At 55.9% G+C, this 17,909-nt stretch overlaps 1 protein-coding gene and 1 pseudogene across 1 annotated transcript; one reads left to right on the top strand and one right to left on the bottom strand.

Annotated features, from left to right (window-relative positions):
• Positions 1 to 4,176, top strand: part of LOC107196300 — a 7,459-nt pseudogene extending 3,283 nt beyond the window's left edge.
• A 3,013-nt stretch (positions 4,177 to 7,189) lies between these two features.
• AOC1 (amine oxidase, copper containing 1) lies at positions 7,190 to 11,546 on the bottom strand. The gene is made up of 4 exons (XM_006920627.1): positions 9,956 to 11,546; positions 8,133 to 8,418; positions 7,663 to 7,795; positions 7,190 to 7,459 (listed from the first exon to the last, which is right to left on the bottom strand). Exons 1-4 carry the CDS (start codon positions 11,544 to 11,546, stop codon positions 7,190 to 7,192), a joined length of 2,280 nt encoding a protein of 759 aa, XP_006920689.1.
• Positions 11,547 to 17,909: the final 6,363 nt, after the last annotated feature.

A 17,909-nucleotide genomic window follows, 5' to 3' on the forward strand; every position in this document is an offset into this window, starting at 1 on the left:
ATCGGAAGAAGAAAGTAATTTTGAAAGCACGTTTAAAATAAAATGTTTCAAAACAAATACATTCCCTGGCTTCTCTTTACACAGAGTTATTGTCTACTGATCGACTAACCTTTTTCCCCCTGATGCTGAAAGATTTGCTACTTCCCTTTTCCTTTTACGGACATTCACAATCTTTTATGTTTTAGTCGTTTCGACATTATTTGAAACAATGTTCAGCTAATTTAAAAATTAGAAAAATCATTAAGATTTTTAAATACTGTATCAGTCGTTATAATAGTGCTTTGCCCAACGCCTCGAATGTTTGTCTTCCTGGCGTTAAGATGAAAGGTTTAACAGTCATCATCTTATTGCCGTAAAGATAAAAGCTCTTCAAACAGGCCTGTGGAATATTAAGCACGATCAAACGTTTGTTTGCTTAATCAACGTCCCTTGGACACCAGGGGGTCCAGCAGGATCCTGACCCAAACCATAGGCACAGCTTTCCGTGGGTCCCTAGGTAAGAAAGAGAGAACCAGGAGCAGCGGCAAGGACAAGCCAGGCCAGTGGAGTGTTGGGGGTTTGTGGGGAGGGTCCCTAGCCTGCTGAGGGGCCCCACGCAGCTTCCCTTTAAGGGAAGATAATAGGGGGCTGCCCTGGGTGCCTCCTCTAAAGCCAAACTCGAGTCTCCGAGTGTCCCACCAGCTGGATGCTTGGAAGGGGGAGAAGAGAATGATGACGGGGGTGCTGTGCCGCCTCCCCCGCCCCCCCCCAGGGTGGCCGGATGATGATAAAGGACAGGAAGGGAAGGCGGGGCCGAGGCCCAGGTGGGACCCACTAAGCTCTCCATTCCCAGGCGTGGGGGAGGGGGAGGAGAGCTGCATCTGGGGCTGATTCTTTCTCTCCGGATGTGTCCTCTTCGAGAACAGGGGGGAAAGTCTGGGGAAAGTTGGGGAGCCAGGCCGGCTTCTCCTCTGACGTGCATTCTCCGTGTTTCATCGTCCTATGTGAACCTACTCAGTTTGGCACCCAAGCGCGCCGGTGTGGCCCACTCATCTTGGGTGGCTGCAGAGGGTTGCACCCGTCACTTCTTAAAGCCACCTCTGTGATGCCCGTCACGGTGCCTGGGTATGCTACCCGGACCAGCGAGACGGGCGATGCGCGTGCTGAGCCCAGATCCCCAGTGGGTTCACGGCAAGCCCATGGCCCCGCCATCCCGTCCTCTCTTGTTACGGCCACAGTTAAGCCTGACGCGGCCATGACAGGACTTTCTCCCTTTACGCTTGAGCTGGCTGGAGGTGGCTCTGTTTCTTCGACAGAGGAGGTTAATCGACGGACTCCAGATCACGAATCCGACAAACCGTGCTTTCCTCGCTAAGAAGAGACGCGTTGGCACTTACTGGTGGGTGCTCTTTCCTGCAAACCTGTTGCTTGTCCTTGTCCTTCAGAATCGAGCCACCGGGAGGCCGGAGACAACCCAGGAGGTTTGGGAAGAGACGGTGAAGGCGCTGTCTCAGGGCCCCTGGAGTCGGAGACGTAGAGAGGGCGGGAGGAAGCAGGGGAGGGAGACACAGATAAAACGTGTCAGTACTGCCTTTTGGCTCCCTGAGCGGCACCGTGGCGGTCGGCGGGAACACGCGCCTTAGGAAAGGCGGCAAAAAAGGGAGCCAAGAAGAAAGCGGTTGACCTACTTTCTAAGAATGATTGGTCTGATGGTGTGTTCAGTGTAGGAAATATTGGGAAGACGCTGATCACGAGAACTCGAGAAACCCAAATCGCATCTGGTGGTCTCAAGGGTCGTGTTTGTGGAGTGAGTCTAGCTGATCTGCGGAATGATGAGGTTGCATTTAGAAAATTCAAGCTCACTCCTGAGGATGTTCAGGGCAAAAACTGCCTAATTTCCATGGCATGGGTCTTACCCATGACAAAATGTGCTCCATGGTCAAAAAATGGCAGACCCTGACTGAAGCTCATGTTGATGTCAGAACTACCGATGGTTATTTGCTTCGTCTGTTCTGTGTTGGTTTTACTAAAAAACGCAACGATCAGATCCAGAAGACCTCTTATGCTCAGCATCGACAGGTCCCCCAAATCTGGAAGAAGGTGATAGAAATAATGACCCGAGAGGTGCGGACGGATGACTTGAAAGAAGTGGTCAATAAATTGATTCCAGATAGCACTGGAAAAGACATAGAAAAGGCTTGCCAATCAGTTTATCCTCTCCATGATGTTTTTGTTAGAAAAATCGAAATGCTGAAGAAGCCCAAGTGTGAGCTGGGAAAACTCATGGAGCTTCATGGTGAGGGTCGCAGTTCTGGAGAAGCTACTGGGGACGAGACAGGTGCTGAAGCTGAATGAGCTGATGGATACGAGCCCCCAGTTCACCTATCTGCTTAAAATTCAGATTTTTCTGCTGACAAATAAAACCTATTTGCTATGTTTAAAAAAAAAAAACAAAAAAAAAACAAAAAAATCATGTCAATACCTGGGGCTTTGGAGAAGACACTCCCTGCAGGAAGGCAGGCCTCTGGCCACTCGGTCTGTAGCCTTCCATCCCTCCCAGCCCTCGCCAGGTGCACGTGTCTGAACCCCGCACTGAGTGATACCCAGTGGCGCGAACAGCGCGACAGCCCCGGAGCCTTGGATCTGGCGCGAACCTTCCGCACGGGGGTCGCAGAAGCGCAGCGGCGCCACCTAGCGCCCAGCGGGCGCCGGCGCCGGAAAAATTCCGCGCTCTTCGCGCCAGAGAAGCTAAAAAGGGGAGCAGGGACCGAGTCGGTCTTCGGGGCGGGCCCGGCCGGAAAAGCCCCGGTTAGGGCAGGGCACGGGGACGATGAGGAAACAAGCATAGGAACAGTCTGAGCCTCCTTTTTAAATTTGACACATACCTTTGAATTTCTATGTGTTCTTATAAGATATGGTTATTCCATGCCTGCGATTTTAATAATGCTTTTTTCTCTCTTTCCTTCTGCATGGTCTTTGTTATTTTTAGTAAAATAGCCATTGCTGGATGACTTAGATGCAGTGTTTTGTTCTTATGATCCAGCTCTTGAATTTGGAAGTTGAAAGTTGGTGCAGTGTCCCCACGGCAAGATTTGTTCATTTCTAAGTGTTAATTTCTTTCTTTTTTAAGTGTTAAGTTCTCCCAGTTTTATTGAGATGTAACTGACATGCAACATTGTATTCATTTTAGGTGTATGACGTGAATATTCGAGACGTGTATATATTGCAAAGCGATCACCACAATAAGTTTAGTTAATATCCACCTCCTCACACAGTTACATTTTTTTTCTTGTGATAGGACCTTTTAAGATTTACCCCCCTAGCAACTTTCAAATATGTAATACAGTGTTGTTAACTGCAGTCACCATGCTGCGGGGCACTTCCCCGGAACTCGTCCATCTCATAACTGGAAGTTTGTGCCTTTTGACTCCCTTCCTCCAATTCTCCTTCCCCTACCTCCTACCTCTGGTAACCACAAATCTGACCTCTTTTTCTATGAGCTTGCTATGGGTTTTTTGTAACCACCACTCTATCCTCTGTTTCTGTGAGTTTGGTACCTTTTTCAAACACTTTACGGATAAATGCATAAGGAGCCTGGACAAGAAACAAGAGTTTTACTATCCTATGCTTGAGGCTTGATATGTGTATATTTATTCAAAGGCTTTTATTTTGAAATAATTATAAACTCACGATGGATAGTGGAAGTAGCACCAAGAGTCCAAAGACCCCTCGCCCCGATTTCCCCAATGGGAACATCTTATGTAGCTGTGGTTCGACATCACAACCAGCACCTTGACATTGGTACACTACTGTTAACTCGACTACAGAAGTTGCTCAGTTTCCACCATGTAATCTGCGGTGTAGACTTGTGTGACCACCACTGCATTCAAGATCAAGAATCGCCCCATCACCCGCCTCTCCCGTTCACACCCCCCACTTCACTCCCGCCATCTGAATGAACTCATCCTGGATGTGATCGCTTGCGACCGACTTCTTCTCCGCACTAAGCGTGATGCTTGTTGCGGTCCACGCGGGCTGTTGCCTGCCTTGGCTGTCTGTTCCTTTTCGCTGCTGACTGGTGCTCGCTTGTACCAGAGCTTGTTCAATGGCTTCTCCGCTGAGAGACATTTGGGTCGTTTCCTGTCTGCTATGATGAATAAATCTGCCGTGAACGTCAGCGTACAGGCCTCCGTGTGACCGTCGGTTTGCTAAATGCCCAAGAGTGTGATTGCTGGTCATGTTTTGTTTTATCCATCTTTTAAAAATATGTATTAGAAATGTGAGAGAATGGGATGTGGATTTGCAAGTGGCTCCAGGATGGAGGATCACGCAGTGCGGAAGAGCAGGTCACTTATCACCCGTGCGGGGACAAATTACAAACATCTCGCCCTGACCGGAAGAGCAGAGCAAATTTAAGAGGCGAGATTAATGAGACGATTAATATATGTGCCGTCGCTGGCTCGGAGTTTAGGATTAGTCCCTGAGGAACCTCCTCTTGAGAACAACCTTAACCTAGTCATGTCTTTTTAGCAAAAAAAGTTCACTCCCATGGTAACTTAGGGTGAAGTGTGTCATTGCTACGTTTCGCATAAGCTTCAGTTCCGTTGAAATAGTATGGCGACGGGCATAGTGACTTAATACATATTTATTTCCTTTAGAAAGGCGGAAATGCTTTGAAGATCACATGTTACGTCGCCGCTAAAACAGCCCAGGAAGCAGCCTGCCGCTCTGGGGAATGGCCGGGGTGAACTGTGGGTGCAGGCACAGGGACTGGCCACGTGGGCATGTGGCCTTGTCTGGGGGGCTCTGCGCTCAGTTTAACTCTCTGTCATCATCGTCTTGAAATTCTTAACTTTTGAGCCAGGAGCCTGCATTTTCATTTGGGGCCCACAAATTCTGTTGCCGCGGCTGGTGGACAGTAGTCCCCAGCAGGCCAAGCGGCTGGGCCGGGGATAAGCTGAGAGCTGTGACATGTTAGAAAGGACAGCTGGCTGGTTCTGGAGGGTGTGTAAGGCGAGGGGGAAGGTTTGAGGGCCCCAGAGGCAGAGGGACTGGCAGTAGAGACGCGGTCCACAGGGCAACACGGAGGTGAAGGCAAAGGCCACCAGCACGGTCTTGGCGAACCAACGAGAACCCTAGGGTTTTGTGTTTGGTGCCCTCCTTGCTGGCTCCTCCGGCCATGGCACCCTTGTTCTCTTTATGGCAACTTTAGGCCCAGCTGGGAAGTCACTGTCAGGAAGTTTTGGTCCCTTGGCCGGCTGGGTGGGCCGGACCCTCTGACTGGATGTGGGGCTTCTCGGGGGCACTTATGTTTTAGAGGATCGGGCAGGCTGGTCATGAGGGTCCCGGGGCCTCCCCATCTTGAGTCAGGGCAGAGGCTTGGGTGGGGACACGCTCTGTTCACCTGAGGGGGCCTGACGATGGGGCTACTTTCCCCCCGCTGGATGCTGCACACTCGAGAATGCTGGGTGACACATGAACTGTTGGCAAACGTGTTCACAAAGGCCACGCTGGGATGACATTACTTGGGGCCACTTGCAGGTCTAGGGTCAGACCAGACTTCTGGTCTTTAAAACAAGACGATCATCTGAGGGCTGCAGCGTAGCCCCCTGAGGCTGCAGTGCGCAGTCTCGGTGGCCTGTCTCCCCCGCGTGACCATGGACGTCTCAAGGATGGGGCTGTATCTTCTTCACCTTTGTTTCCTTGGTCAGTCACGCTCTGGGGCGTGCATCATGCTTACAGCAAGGAGGAGCAACGAGAGACATGCTGGGAGGCAGACGCCAGGGATAGAGGGGAGGGGGTTGGAAAGTGGTCACCTGTGAGGATCGCCAGGGACCCGGAGCTTGTGAGAGAGGAAAGCGCAGTCTCTGGGGTTTGGGGGGCTGCTCTCTCAAGGGTGAGGCTCAGGTTCTCTTGCCATCTCATTAGGCGGGGAGGTGGCGCTGTCTTGCCAAGGGAATGGCCGAAGTCACAATTAAAGCGAAGGGACAAACACCGACAAGGTGGGCTGAGGGAGGGTATGACGAGAAGATGTAATTTGGAATTTGCATGCCCTAAGCTGTCGGTCACTCAGTCACTCAACACACACAGCCGAGTGCCCATGAAGGGCAGCACAGGATCTGACAATGAAAAGATGGACTGGGCTGGTAGTCGGAGGCGGGGCTTTGGGAGGGGCTTATGTTACGAGGGCGGAGCCTCCACCCTCCACCCTCCACCTCAGGATTAACGCCCTTATAAGGGTCCAGACAGATCCCTCACCCCTCAGACTTGTGAGGACACAGCCACATTTCAGAAGTCTATGACCCGGAAGATGGCACCTTGGACCTCCGGCTTCCAGAACGGTGAGCAATAAACTTCTGTTTTTCAGCCACCCGGTGTGTGGTACTTTGTTACAGCTGCTGGAAGAGACTAAGACAATGCGACCGATTTTGTTAGTATCTTGTGTGTCTTTCTAGGGTTTTTATAAATGAAGGTAAATGTATATATTGATAAGTAAATATATATATCGGCCCATCCTAACTTTCTTTTCTTCCTTAGTGTGTCCCGAGGGGTTTTCCTGTCAGCACAGAGAACGTCCTCTTCCATTCATTTCTTTTACGATCACCTAGAATTGCGCCGTGCGGATGTGTCCCAGTTTATTCAGAGTTGCAGGTCTAGGATCTGTCCCACAGGTGTGCGTTTGGGTTGTTCCCAGACTTTCGGTGTTAGAAACAGCACCACAGCGAGTCGCTGCAGGCGTCTGGTTTTCTGTGCGGGTAGGTAGAGCTCTGGGGTAAATCCCTACAAATTGGATCAGGGCGTCAAAGGGTAAAGGTGTTGGCAACTTTGCTAGATTTTTCCACGGTGCCTTCCTGGGCTTGCGTGCCCATCAGCGACCTGGGGATTCCCCCACAGACTCCCAAGTGGGAGCTGTCAGCCTCAGATTTTTAAAATCGACCCAAGAGGTCAATCTGGTGTTCAGGTGGGTGCCGTTGCTTCGTCACAGAGGTCTTTTCTGGGGTGGAATAGGCCGAGGTGCGAGGCCAAGGTCATGTGCTTTCTCACTGGTGTGTGTTCTACACTCATGGCCTGGTGTGTGGCCTCGCCAGCCCTGCCTCCCCCCACAAGAAGCAGCACTGGGAGCTAAGCCCTGAGGGGTTTATTATCCGCCCCGGGGTGGGGGTGGGAGTTCAGATGTCTGGGTAGGAGCTCGCTGGGGGCAAGGGACCCTTCACACGGGCCCGTAGGTCCCATTGTAGCTAAAGGGGCGGGGCATCAAGCAGTCCCCGTCCTCCTCAGGAATCCAGCGCTGGACGTAATTGGAGCCGTTATCCCGAGGCCACACGATCACCGTGTCTCTGGACGCCAGGGACGGGTCCTCTGGGAAGAAGTTGAAGGGTCGGAGCAGGAAGCCCACGGAGTTTCCCGGCGTGGCCGTGTTGGGGATGTCCTCTGAGTGGGGGATGTGCAAGAAGCCCACTGTCACCCAGGCCACCAAGTCCTGTGGGAGAGAGGGGTGGGCAGTGCTGAGGGGGCTCAGAGGAGACGGGCGGGTAACCCCCTGGAGCCTCGTTTTTAAGGAATGAACAGATCTGATGACCACCGGGCTGGTGGTCCACACAGCAAGCCACCAGTGGGCACGGACCCTGGGACTGGGCCCAGATCCGGTCTTGGGCTGGGGCTGGAGGGAGGCGGGGCCCGCACCTCATCTTCGATGTTCTCGTTGTTGCGAAGGAAATCCTCGAAGACCACCGGCGGGTCCCAGGGGTCGTTCTGGTTGTAGAGGCTGCTGCTGCGTAGCTCAGACTCCCGGTACTTGGTCACCGCCAAGGGGTACCTGCCGGGCGGAGAAGCCAGGTGGCTCGGTGCTGGAGGGCCTCCCAGCCCCTCCCAAGGAAGATCTTCAGGGTCAGTAACTTTCCCCTAATTTCAAGATCATCTCCTGGGAGTCCGTCAGACTGACCGACGGTCAGCCGGGGCTCAGGGGTTCAGAACGGGCCCTCCCCACTTGCCCTCCCCAAACACAGAGCCACACCCCAGAACACACACACATGCACACACGTGCACACACACCCAGATATAGCAGGACACAGATGCAAAGTCTCAGAGACAGAAACACAGACACACACGGGTACTGAGCCTCTGGCCCTCCTCATCCTCCAGGGCCTCCTCACCTGGCCCAGGTGATACCCCTCTCCTCCTGCCAGCCAGGGGGCAGGACTTGCTCGGCCATGGAGTGGATCTGCAGGCGGTAGGTGCGCGTGTGGCCCCAGGGGTTCGTCTGGGGGCTGGAGAAGAGCAGGTAGCTGGGCAGAGGCCGTCCGAAGCGGAAGGCCGCCTGGCGCTCCCTGGGGTACTTGGTCTGCTCTAGGGTCGGCTGCACCAGGCGGTGCGTCGGGCTCCAGGGGTTGGTGATGTTTTCTAGCTTCATCTGCAGGGTCTGGAAGCCATTCTTGGTGCCTGCGGGTGTGCAGGGAGACGGAGCGTGAGAGTCAGCCCCCTGAGCTGAGCCCCCTCCTCCCGTGCTGGGTCTCCGCCCCAGGCCACGTCCAGCCGCCAGGCATGGCAGGGTGGGGGTGGGGGGAAGGGCATGTTGGGAGAGCACACAGAGCCGGCTGTGGGGTGGCAGGAAGGGACCAAACATGAAAAACAGCAGAGGAACAGAAGGCGACACAGTCACGGTGGCTGCGGTGATTGTGTTGTGTCTCTGGGCAATTCCTCTAGCGACCCGTTCCCCAAGCCTGTGGGCTGCGGCTGAAGTCCCGGAGGAGGGGCCACCCCTCTTTCCCCAGGCACCACTGTGCCTGGGTGGGGGCGGGGGAGCAAATGGGGCTGAGCGGGTTGGAGAGGGTGGGGGCGGGGGACGGGAGGCCACCTGTCTGGTCGTGGGGGCTTGTTCTGACGTGGCATTTGACGCCAGGCCAAATCCTGTCATTACTCCTGTGCCGTGGTGACCCCAGTGATCCGAGATACAGTGAGTACTCCGCGGCGACACGGCACTCACCTCGGAGTACGAGGCGGCAGTGACCTTTCCCACCTTGCTGGGCATGGTTCCCTCCGCTGCCCTGATCGCGCCCTCCCGGCCACCCCGCCCCTCTAGGGGGTCAGTGATGACCCCCCCGCTGCCGCAGCCAGGGCAGCCCCCGGGTGTGGCAGGGTCTGGAAGCCATTCTTGGTGCCTGCGGGTGTGAAGGGAGACGGAGCGTGAGAGTCAGCCCCCTGAGCTGAGCCCCCTCCTCCCGTGCTGGGTCTCCGCCCCAGGCCACGTCCAGCCGCCAGGCATGGCAGGGTGGGGGTGGGGGGAAGGGCATGTTGGGAGAGCACACAGAGCTGGCTATGGGGTGGCAGGAAGGGACCAAACATGAAAAACAGCAGAGGAACAGAAGGCGACACGGTCACGGTGGCTGCGGTGATTGTGTTGTGTCTCTGGGCAATTCTTCTAGCGACCCGTTCCCCAAGCCTGTAGGCTGCGGCTGAAGTCCCAGAGGAGGGGCCACCCCTCTTTCCCCAGGCACTGTGGCCCTCTGTGCCTGGGTGGGGGCGGGGGAGCAAATGGGGCTGAGCGGGTTGGAGAGGGTGGGGGCGGGGGACGGGAGGCCACCTGTCTGGTCGTGGGGGCTTGTTCTGACGTGGCATTTGACGCCAGGCCAAATCCTGTCATTACTCCTGTGCCGTGGTGACCCCAGTGATCCGAGATACAGTGAGTACTCCGCGGCGACACGGCACTCACCTCGGAGTACGAGGCGGCAGTGACCTTTCCCACCTTGCTGGGCATGGTTCCCTCCGCTGCCCTGATCGCGCCCTCCCGGCCACCCCGCCCCTCTAGGGGGTCAGTGAGGCCCCCCCACGCCCCCGCTGCCGCAGCCAGGGCAGCCCCAGGGCGCCGGCCGCATCACCGCCTCCCAGGGCCATGCGCACCGCAGCCCCTCGGGCTCATGGGAGTGTGCGCCCCGAGGCGGCTGTCTGGCCGCGAGCGTCCTTCCCAGCCAGGCCCCACCTGCCACGTCCAGGTCGACGCGGTAGTGCACCAGGTGCGTGTGCATGTTGCCGAGCAGGTGCGTGTGCAAGCGGGACCCGTGCCGCAGCCCCTCGGGGGTGTAGAAGGTGGCGAAGACGTAGCCGGTGGCGTGCACCTTGGCCTCCATCACCCCGCTGGGGTAGAAGATGAAGTCCCAGATGTAGTCGTAGTTGTAGACCGTGGAGGTCGTCCGCAACACCAGCACCTGGCCCTCGAGCCCCGCGTAGAAGTTGAAGCCCCCGCTGAAGTTGGAATTAAAATGCCGCCGGAGGGGCACCCCCGTGGGCATCTCGAAGAGGCAGAGGGCGCGGGGGTAGAGGATGGGGTCGTCGGCGTCGAAGTGGTGCACGGCGTCCAGGAAGGTGGCGGTCTCCGGGCAGTCGAGGCCAGGGGCCAGCTCGTGGGATAAGGTGCCCAGGCCCCAGCCCCCGTCCAAGTACTTGGTCTGCATGCCGGCCGGCGTGTGGCCTCCGTACAGCACCAGCACCTCCTGCACGCTCACCTCGTAGGCCACGCGCTCCCCGCGGAAGAGCAGGTTCAGGACCTGCAGGCCCGTGGTGGGCCGCAGGCGGAAGGCGAAGCTCCAGTCCCCGTAGAGCACGGCGTGGCCCTCCAGCCGGTAGCGGGGGCCTTGGGGCTGGACCAGGCGGGGCCCGTGCACGCTGTCGGTGACGGGGCTGGAGAAGTCCCCGCGGGGCCTGTAGGAGGAGAAGAGGGCGGGCTCCTCCATGCGCTCCGCCCCCTTGCCCCAGGGGCGGGGGTCCCCCAGGACCACCGCGTCCACCTCTCCGTCACTGTACTTCCGTGCCAGTTCTTCCGGGCTCCGGTAGAACTTCCCGTTGTACCAGACGTGCTCCACCGTCCAATCCTGGGGGTTCGTGCTTCCGTGGTCCATGCAGAGCTCCAGGCCGGTGGGGTGCAGGAAGTGGCCTTCCACGTAGAGCTGGAAGATGAACCAGCTGCGACGCTGACCCGAGGCCAAACCCCGGGGCGCCGAATCCGTGAAGGTCAGGCACCGGGTGTGGCAGTCGTGGAAGGAGAAACCCGTGGTATCGAGGAAAAATTGGCGCAGGGGCTTGGTGGCCTCTTGCAGGGCGTGGCTTATTTGGGCGTACTCCGCCGAGGACATGGGCCTGGAGGCCCAGGAGATCCGGCGCCTGGGCCTGGGGGACAGCTCGCGCATGTAGCGGGGCCGTGGCAGGGGCCCCACAGCGAACTCGGTGACGTTGGGGTGCTCCTGGTCCCCGAAGAAGATGATGGCACGCGCCTCCCGCACGGGGCGCCTTTGACCATTGTCCAGGTATTTCAGCACTTGGTGCTTCTTGGGCAGCAGCATCTCGATGAGGAACACGGAGTTCTTGGCGATGGCCGATGCTCTGGACGGCTGCAGCCTCAGCTCCTTGCGGGCCCAGAGGAAGCTGCGCACGGTCTTCAGCTCTTGGGCGCTCAGGTCTGCAAACACGCTGGACTTGCTGTGCGGGCTCCGTGGGGGCCGATTGGCCGTGACCGTCGCCTGTAGCATCAGGATGGCAGCGACGGCCCAGCCGAGGGCCGAGATCTCTCTCCTCATGGCTCTGGAATGCAGAAGAGATGAACCGAGTTGTTTCACGGGAGGACATCAGTTTCCGCCAGGCGGGGCCTGGGCCTGCCGTGTCCCTTGGCCCCGTGGTTTTCCTACCGACACAGCTTCCCCACCTGTCCCCACCTTGTAGGAGTAACCGCCCTGGAGAGAGCATGTCGTCTGGTTATTTGTCCCATAATCCCATCCCTGCCTGGCTTTCCCCCACCTCCCTGTAGTCTCTGTCAATTCCAAACGCAGCACAGAAACTGCAGACTATCATTCTAGAAGCATCTGAGGTCTCGCTGCCTGGCGATTGCCATCCGTTTGGGCTCAGATAAACTCTTATACAAATTATCTACAGGTTTTGGATAGACATTTCTTGCACTGACAGCAAAACTATGTTTTTGGTGCAATCGTATTTTTCATGTAGATAACATTCGAAATGTAGCGTAGAGGTTCAAAGACTCAACTCTGGAGTCAGACTGCCCGGGTCCACGTGCTAGTCAGCGCGTCCCACCACGAGGGCCAGCTGTGTGACCTTGGGCAGGTTGCTCGAGCTCTCTGGGCCTCCATGTTCTCAGCTGTGTAATGGCAGCATCCACCATACCTACCTCCTATCGGCAGAAACCAACCGGACAACGGGATGAAGTGTTCAGAGCAGCGCCCACCTCCTGGGAAGCTCTCGACAGTCACCAGCTGCTCGTCCGGTCAAGGCCCTGGCATTGTCCACTCTGTGGACCGGCACATTTAAAGTTTGAGCGACGTAGAGTCATCTGACCGTGATTGGGCTGTCGACCTGTGGCTTTGCGGGTGAGGACGGGGTGGCCGGTCCTGCCCTGGGATTCTTTGGCCCCTCGGGTGGGGCACTCGGGTGTCGGCTGGTTGACGATCCATGACACCCCAGAGTGGGGCCGGCCCAGGTGGGATTTGGGGAGACGCCCTTGTCCTTTCTAGTTTGGGGGGATGGTGCCGTCAGGGTCTTCACCTCATAGCCCACCCCCCAGAGTGGCCAATATCCTCCCGTCTGGTGGCCTCGTCCTGTCCCCCTGGCCCCTGGGGGACTCACTTGACCTTGTGCTCTCCAGCCTGAAGGGGTCGCGGGGCAAATCCAGGGCCAGCAGAAGGATAAGGGGCGAGCTCTTCTTTGACTACTACATTTCGGCTGAGCCTCCTTTGTTTATTTTAAATAGACTTTACTTTTTAGAGCCATTCCAGATTCATAGCAAAATGGAGCAGAAGGTAGAGAGATTTCCCATAGAGCCCCTGCCACACCTGTCCCCGCCCCCGCCCACACAGACGTCCTGAGCCAGAGTGGGACATTCGTTACATCTGGGAGCCCACGTTGACACGTCACTGTCACCAGAGTCTGCCATAGTTTACCTTAGGGCCCACGGGGTGTTGCGCAATCTGCGGGTCTGGACAAATGCGGGACGACATGTCACCACCGTCACCGTATCGCTCGGGGTGTGTGCCCTGCCCTGACAGTCCGCTGTGCTCGGCTCTGCATCCTCCCTGCCCCCTGGACCCCGGACACCCCTGACCGTTCCCGGTCCCTGCAGGTCTGCCTTCCCCAGAACGTCATGCGGCCGGGCTCGCACGGTGTGCGGCCCCTTCAGACCGGCTCCGTCCACGCGGACGCCCACACGAAGTCCCCCTGCGTCTTTTTTTCTCATAACTGCTCAGCCTCAGGTTGCTTTCTGCTCTGATAAGGAGGGAGATGACTGGCCTATTGTTTTTAAGCTTTACCTTCTTTCCTCACTCCTCTGTGCAGTGTCCAAGTGGGCAGCCAGTGAGTGGGCGATGGCAGCGAAGCCACGGGAGAAGGGAGAGAGCTAGGTGGCCGGTGTGACCTCCACGCCCGGGGACGCGAGGCGCGGCTTCTCCAGTGGAGGACAGACAGCGCCCGCCTCTGTGCGCCCGTCCGATCTCGCCCGCGGGTGGTTTGCCCCTTGCTTCCTGGCCCTCTTGAGGCTTTGTTCCTCCCGGCCCCTCTCTCGGGGCCCTTCCTCCCTCTCCCACCAGGCAGCCCCTCCTCAGCCCTGCCTGCTTCAGCCATCGGACCGTACCTGCGTGCTCTGCTCCGCTCCCCTCTGCTGCTTGCCTTTGCTGGGACTCCTTCTGGAGCTTTATGGCTCTGTCAGACCCCGCCCTGGGGGCAGGGCCAGGGTGAGGCATGGGCTGACCAAGGTGGGGACCTACGGGCATGCGCGTGGGGCTCGGTCACCTCTCTACGTACCCACGTTTGTAAGCCCCCAGCCCCCCGCTTCAGCAGTGGGGTTCACGTTCTGTTTTTCCCAACAACGCACACATCCTAGATCTGTTTCCTGCCGTTCCTCCGGCCACAGTGGCCTCTTCCGTGAGGTCTGTCTGCGGTAGTCCCTGTCACGTACAGGCTCTGCGGTGCCATAATCTGTTAAAGTGCATGGTGAGTTTCAGAGGCTGGAGACAGAGACGAGGGGGCATTTACTAGCAAGTAGTCTGGGCCGAAGCAGCTATGCGGGCAGAGGCAGAGGCTGGCAGAGGCTGGCAGACACCGACGCCAGCGTCAGATACCGGGCACTTGAGCCACGTGTGGCAGGGAGAGCAGTAGACAGAACAGCCTGGGGGAGTGAAGCTGTGGCCCTGAGACTCTACCAGCTTTATTAGCATCTCTGGCAGGATTCAGAAAGGAGGGAGGAGTGGACTGTCAGGATGGCTGTGGCTGATGCCCCGGAGACGAGGAGAGGGAGAGGGAGGCACCTGTGCAGGGAGGGGACACTACGTACTAACATGGCTGAGTTAGGTGACAAGGGCAAACTTGGGCAAGGGAGGGAAAGCAGTGTCAGGAAGAGTCGTCCTTGGCTCGGAGCAAAGAACCAAGAGGTCATTACCCTCCTGAAGAGCAGGTGGATCAAAGATCTAAATTCTTGACCGCGTCTTATGGAGAGCGGGTTAAAAGTCGACAAGGTCTTTGCAATCTGTGACGTCAACCAAGGGCTGCCTTATCTCTCCCAAACCTCCTGAGAATGGGGAAGTACCAACTAAAGTGAGCAGGGAACAATGCAGGTGCCGCTCGAGGCAGGGAATGTGCCCGTGGCCTCGGGCGGATGGAAATGCAGAAGATCACAGCACGGTGTGGGTGGGTGGGGATGATCTCCTTTTAGCAATTGTGTGCTCTTGGATAAAAGCAGCTTGCGAAAATAAATCTCGGCCGCTGCTCCGCCATCAGGGCACCGTGGACCTGCCGGCCCCAGCTTTCTTTCCTTTCTCAACCTCCCATCGTTCCCACTCAGGTTTGTTTTCCACGGCCGCGCTGGACGTGCGGGATTTACCACTCACTGGACGCGGAGGCTTATTCTTTTGTTCTTATATGACTTTTGTATTTCTCGTCATTCACTTTCCGCTGCTTGCACTGCAAGCGATTTCGACATTTATTGGCAGCCAGATAAAAGAAGGAGAGAAAAAAATGGTCAGCTGGAGACTCGTTTGCAACTCCAGAAGGCCTTTGGGGTCTCCAAGGAAGGCGATCGGCTTTCAACGTGGAAAGGGTGATGGCTACAGTGATGTCACTTATGTCTCTCACCCGAGTACTGAGAGATGGTTCGTCTCGGTCACGGCCTCCCCAGCTCCACGGAGACTTGATGAGGTTTGGGTGTGAATAGAGTCTTAGGAACAACTTGACATTGAGAAGTGCGGTCTGCTTCTGTTCCAGGAAGGACGTCGTAACCCAGTTAATGGAGCGAGGACAGACTGGGAGAAGTTACTTGTAAAGATTAAAAGAGAAAGAAACCACACGCAAAAGAGTGAAGTTTGACCCTTCGCTTATGCTAGACGCAAAAATTAGCTCAAAATGGATCAAAGACCTAAATATGAAAGACCAAACCGTAGAACTCTTCAGGAGAAAACATGGGAGTAGATCTTCTTGACCAGGGATCTGGCGAAGGATTCTTAGCTGGGACCCAAAAGCAGAACAACTAAAGAAAAAAAAAAATAGATTGAATTTCATCAGAATTACAAACTTGTGGACTTCAAAGGACACCATCGAGAAAGTGAAAAGAAAATCCACAGGAGAATCTAGAAGATTGGCAGGTGAACAAGAAGCACATGAAAAGATGCTCTACATGAGTCATCGAGGAAAGGCAGATAAAAATCGCGATGAAATTCTACTTCGCACCCACGAGGTGGGCTGGCATCGGAGTCAGACAAGGGTAGGTGAAGAAGCGGAGGGTACCAAGACCCTCACCCACCGCTGGCGGGGTCGTACGTGGTGCAGCTACTTTGGAAAACAGCTTGGGGGCGGGTCCTCAAAGAATTACACCTAGAATCACCATATGGTCCAGAAATTCCACTCCTAGGTAAATATCCGAGAAATACGAACATGTGTGCGCACAGAGAAACTCGTACCTGGATGTTTGTGGCCACCCGAGTGTCCGTCAACGGGTGAATGAGTGAACATTCCGCACACGGAATGCCAGCTGGCGATGGGGAGGGGTAAAGTTCCGACCGTGCGACGACACCGACGGACGTGAACAACATCGTCTCAGCGGTGGAAGCCGGTTAAAGAAGGCGGCGCGTTCTGTGATTTCGTTTAAATTGAACGATCGGGATAGGCAAATCTATAGAGACAGAAAGTAGATTGGGGGTTGCTTTGGGCAGGGACTGGGGCGGGGTACGAGGTGAGAGCTGCTGGCTGTGGGTGTCTTTTGGAGGCAATGAAAATGTTATATGAGGGTTACACATTATCTGCGGATATTCTAAAATCCATTGAATTATTTACTCTGTGGGTGGTTTGTATGATATTTGAATGATATCTCAAGAAAGGAGTTTTTTTTTAAAAAAATGAGAGCTGGGGCATGTAAAGTACAGAATAGGGAATATAGTCAGGAATACGGGAGGAACTATGTATGGCGCCAGGTGAGTCCTAGACGTATGGGGTGATCCTTTTGTAAGGTACATAAATGTCTCATCGCTATGTTGTACACCTGAGACTAATATAATATGATACGTTAACTATAATTGAAAAGTAAAAAAAAATTCTTTAAAGATAATCATGAAGAAAAAAAGAGAGACTAATATCTAGAATACACAGGAACTCCTACAAGTCAGCTAGGACAGAGGTCCCCAACCCCAGGGCCGTGGCCTGTTAGGGACCGGGCTGCACAGCAGGAGGTGAGCGTCAAGCCAGCGAAGGTTCATCTGTATCTGCAGCTGCTCCCCAGCGCCAGCATCACCCACCACCTCAGCTCCACCTCAGACCATCGGGCATTAGATACTCATAGAAACACCGGTTCCTGGTGCCAGAAAGGTTGGGGACCGCAGAGCTAGAAAGAGGAGGTGACCTCAAGGGAAGCACAAGGCAACTTATGGAGGAGGAAATAAGCAGGATCTTGCGCCCTCTGGAGCATCCTACCTTGTCCCTTCTGGCTTCCCGTGTTCCTGCATTCCTTGGTCCCTTGGCTTGTAGGGCACGGCTCCGGCCTCTGCCTCATTGTCACATGCTGTTCTCCCCTACGTGCCTGTATCTCTGTGTCCCTCTTCTTCTGATAAGGACAGCGGTCATTGGGTTAGGGGCCCGCCCTACTCCGATATGCCTTCACCTTAACTAAGGACATCTGCAAGGACCCCGCTTCCAAATGAGGCCCCATTCTGAGGTTCTAGGAGGGGTGTGAACCTTGAGGGAACACCGTCCAGCCAGCGCAGCCCCTTACGTGAGTCCCACCTTGCAGATGTCTGGCCGGGGTTGGTGGGGGATCCGAGGCCTGTGCTCTGGGCGCTGTCGCCCCGAGGGTCCCACAGAGGAGAGCTCCAGTGGGATCACAGATGTGCGAGGGACTCAGGAGGACGAGGGTGCCCCGGGTAGGGGCCGGGTAGGGGGCAGAGCCACGGAGCTGAGGTGGGTGGGGTCCTCGGCAGAACTGGGTCCTGCACGAGGAAGCTGTAGAGATGTCCAGGGTGGCGGCCAGAGCAGGAGCCCCCTCGCACACCTCTGTAGAAACGTGGGGCAGAGAGAAGGGACTCGAGGGAATGGCATGGGGGCCAAGGAGAAAGAGGAGCCTTTAACAACGTCCTCAAAGAAACCGAGATGAAGATGGCCCTTGGACAGGAATATGGGCGAAGCCATTGTTCTTGGCTCAGGTGGGGGGAAATGATGGTGAAGTTCGGGGGTTCGGGACCTGCCACCTGCTCTTTGCCTGTCTCGCCTGCTCTGTGTCTGGCTGCTGTTCCCTTGCTCTTGTAAGTGACCTTGATTTCCGAGATGGGATTCCTCCCTTCTCGGGGTTAATGATTGGTGACTGTTACAGATAACACTTGGGCAAAGATTGCGTCCTTTACATTCTGGGCCGCCAGCCTCTCTTAAAGGGGCAGGACTGGTAGCCTTGGGGATGGCGACCT

This window comes from Pteropus alecto, unplaced genomic scaffold, assembly GCF_000325575.1.
Source record: "Pteropus alecto unplaced genomic scaffold, ASM32557v1 scaffold48, whole genome shotgun sequence".
Lineage (NCBI taxonomy): Eukaryota > Metazoa > Chordata > Mammalia > Chiroptera > Pteropodidae > Pteropus > Pteropus alecto.

Excerpts from the sequence above, each read along its gene's own strand:
- AOC1 (XM_006920627.1), bottom strand. The coding sequence starts at position 11,546 with ATGAGGAGAGAGATCTCGGCCCTCGGCTGGGCCGTCGCTGCCATCCTG. Across the intron at positions 8,419-9,955 it reads CGTCGACCTGGACGTGGCAG|GCACCAAGAATGGCTTCCAG; the intron begins GTGGGGCCTGGC and ends GCACACCCGCAG. Across the intron at positions 7,460-7,662 it reads ACGAGAACATCGAAGATGAG|GACTTGGTGGCCTGGGTGAC; the intron begins GTGCGGGCCCCG and ends TCTCTCCCACAG.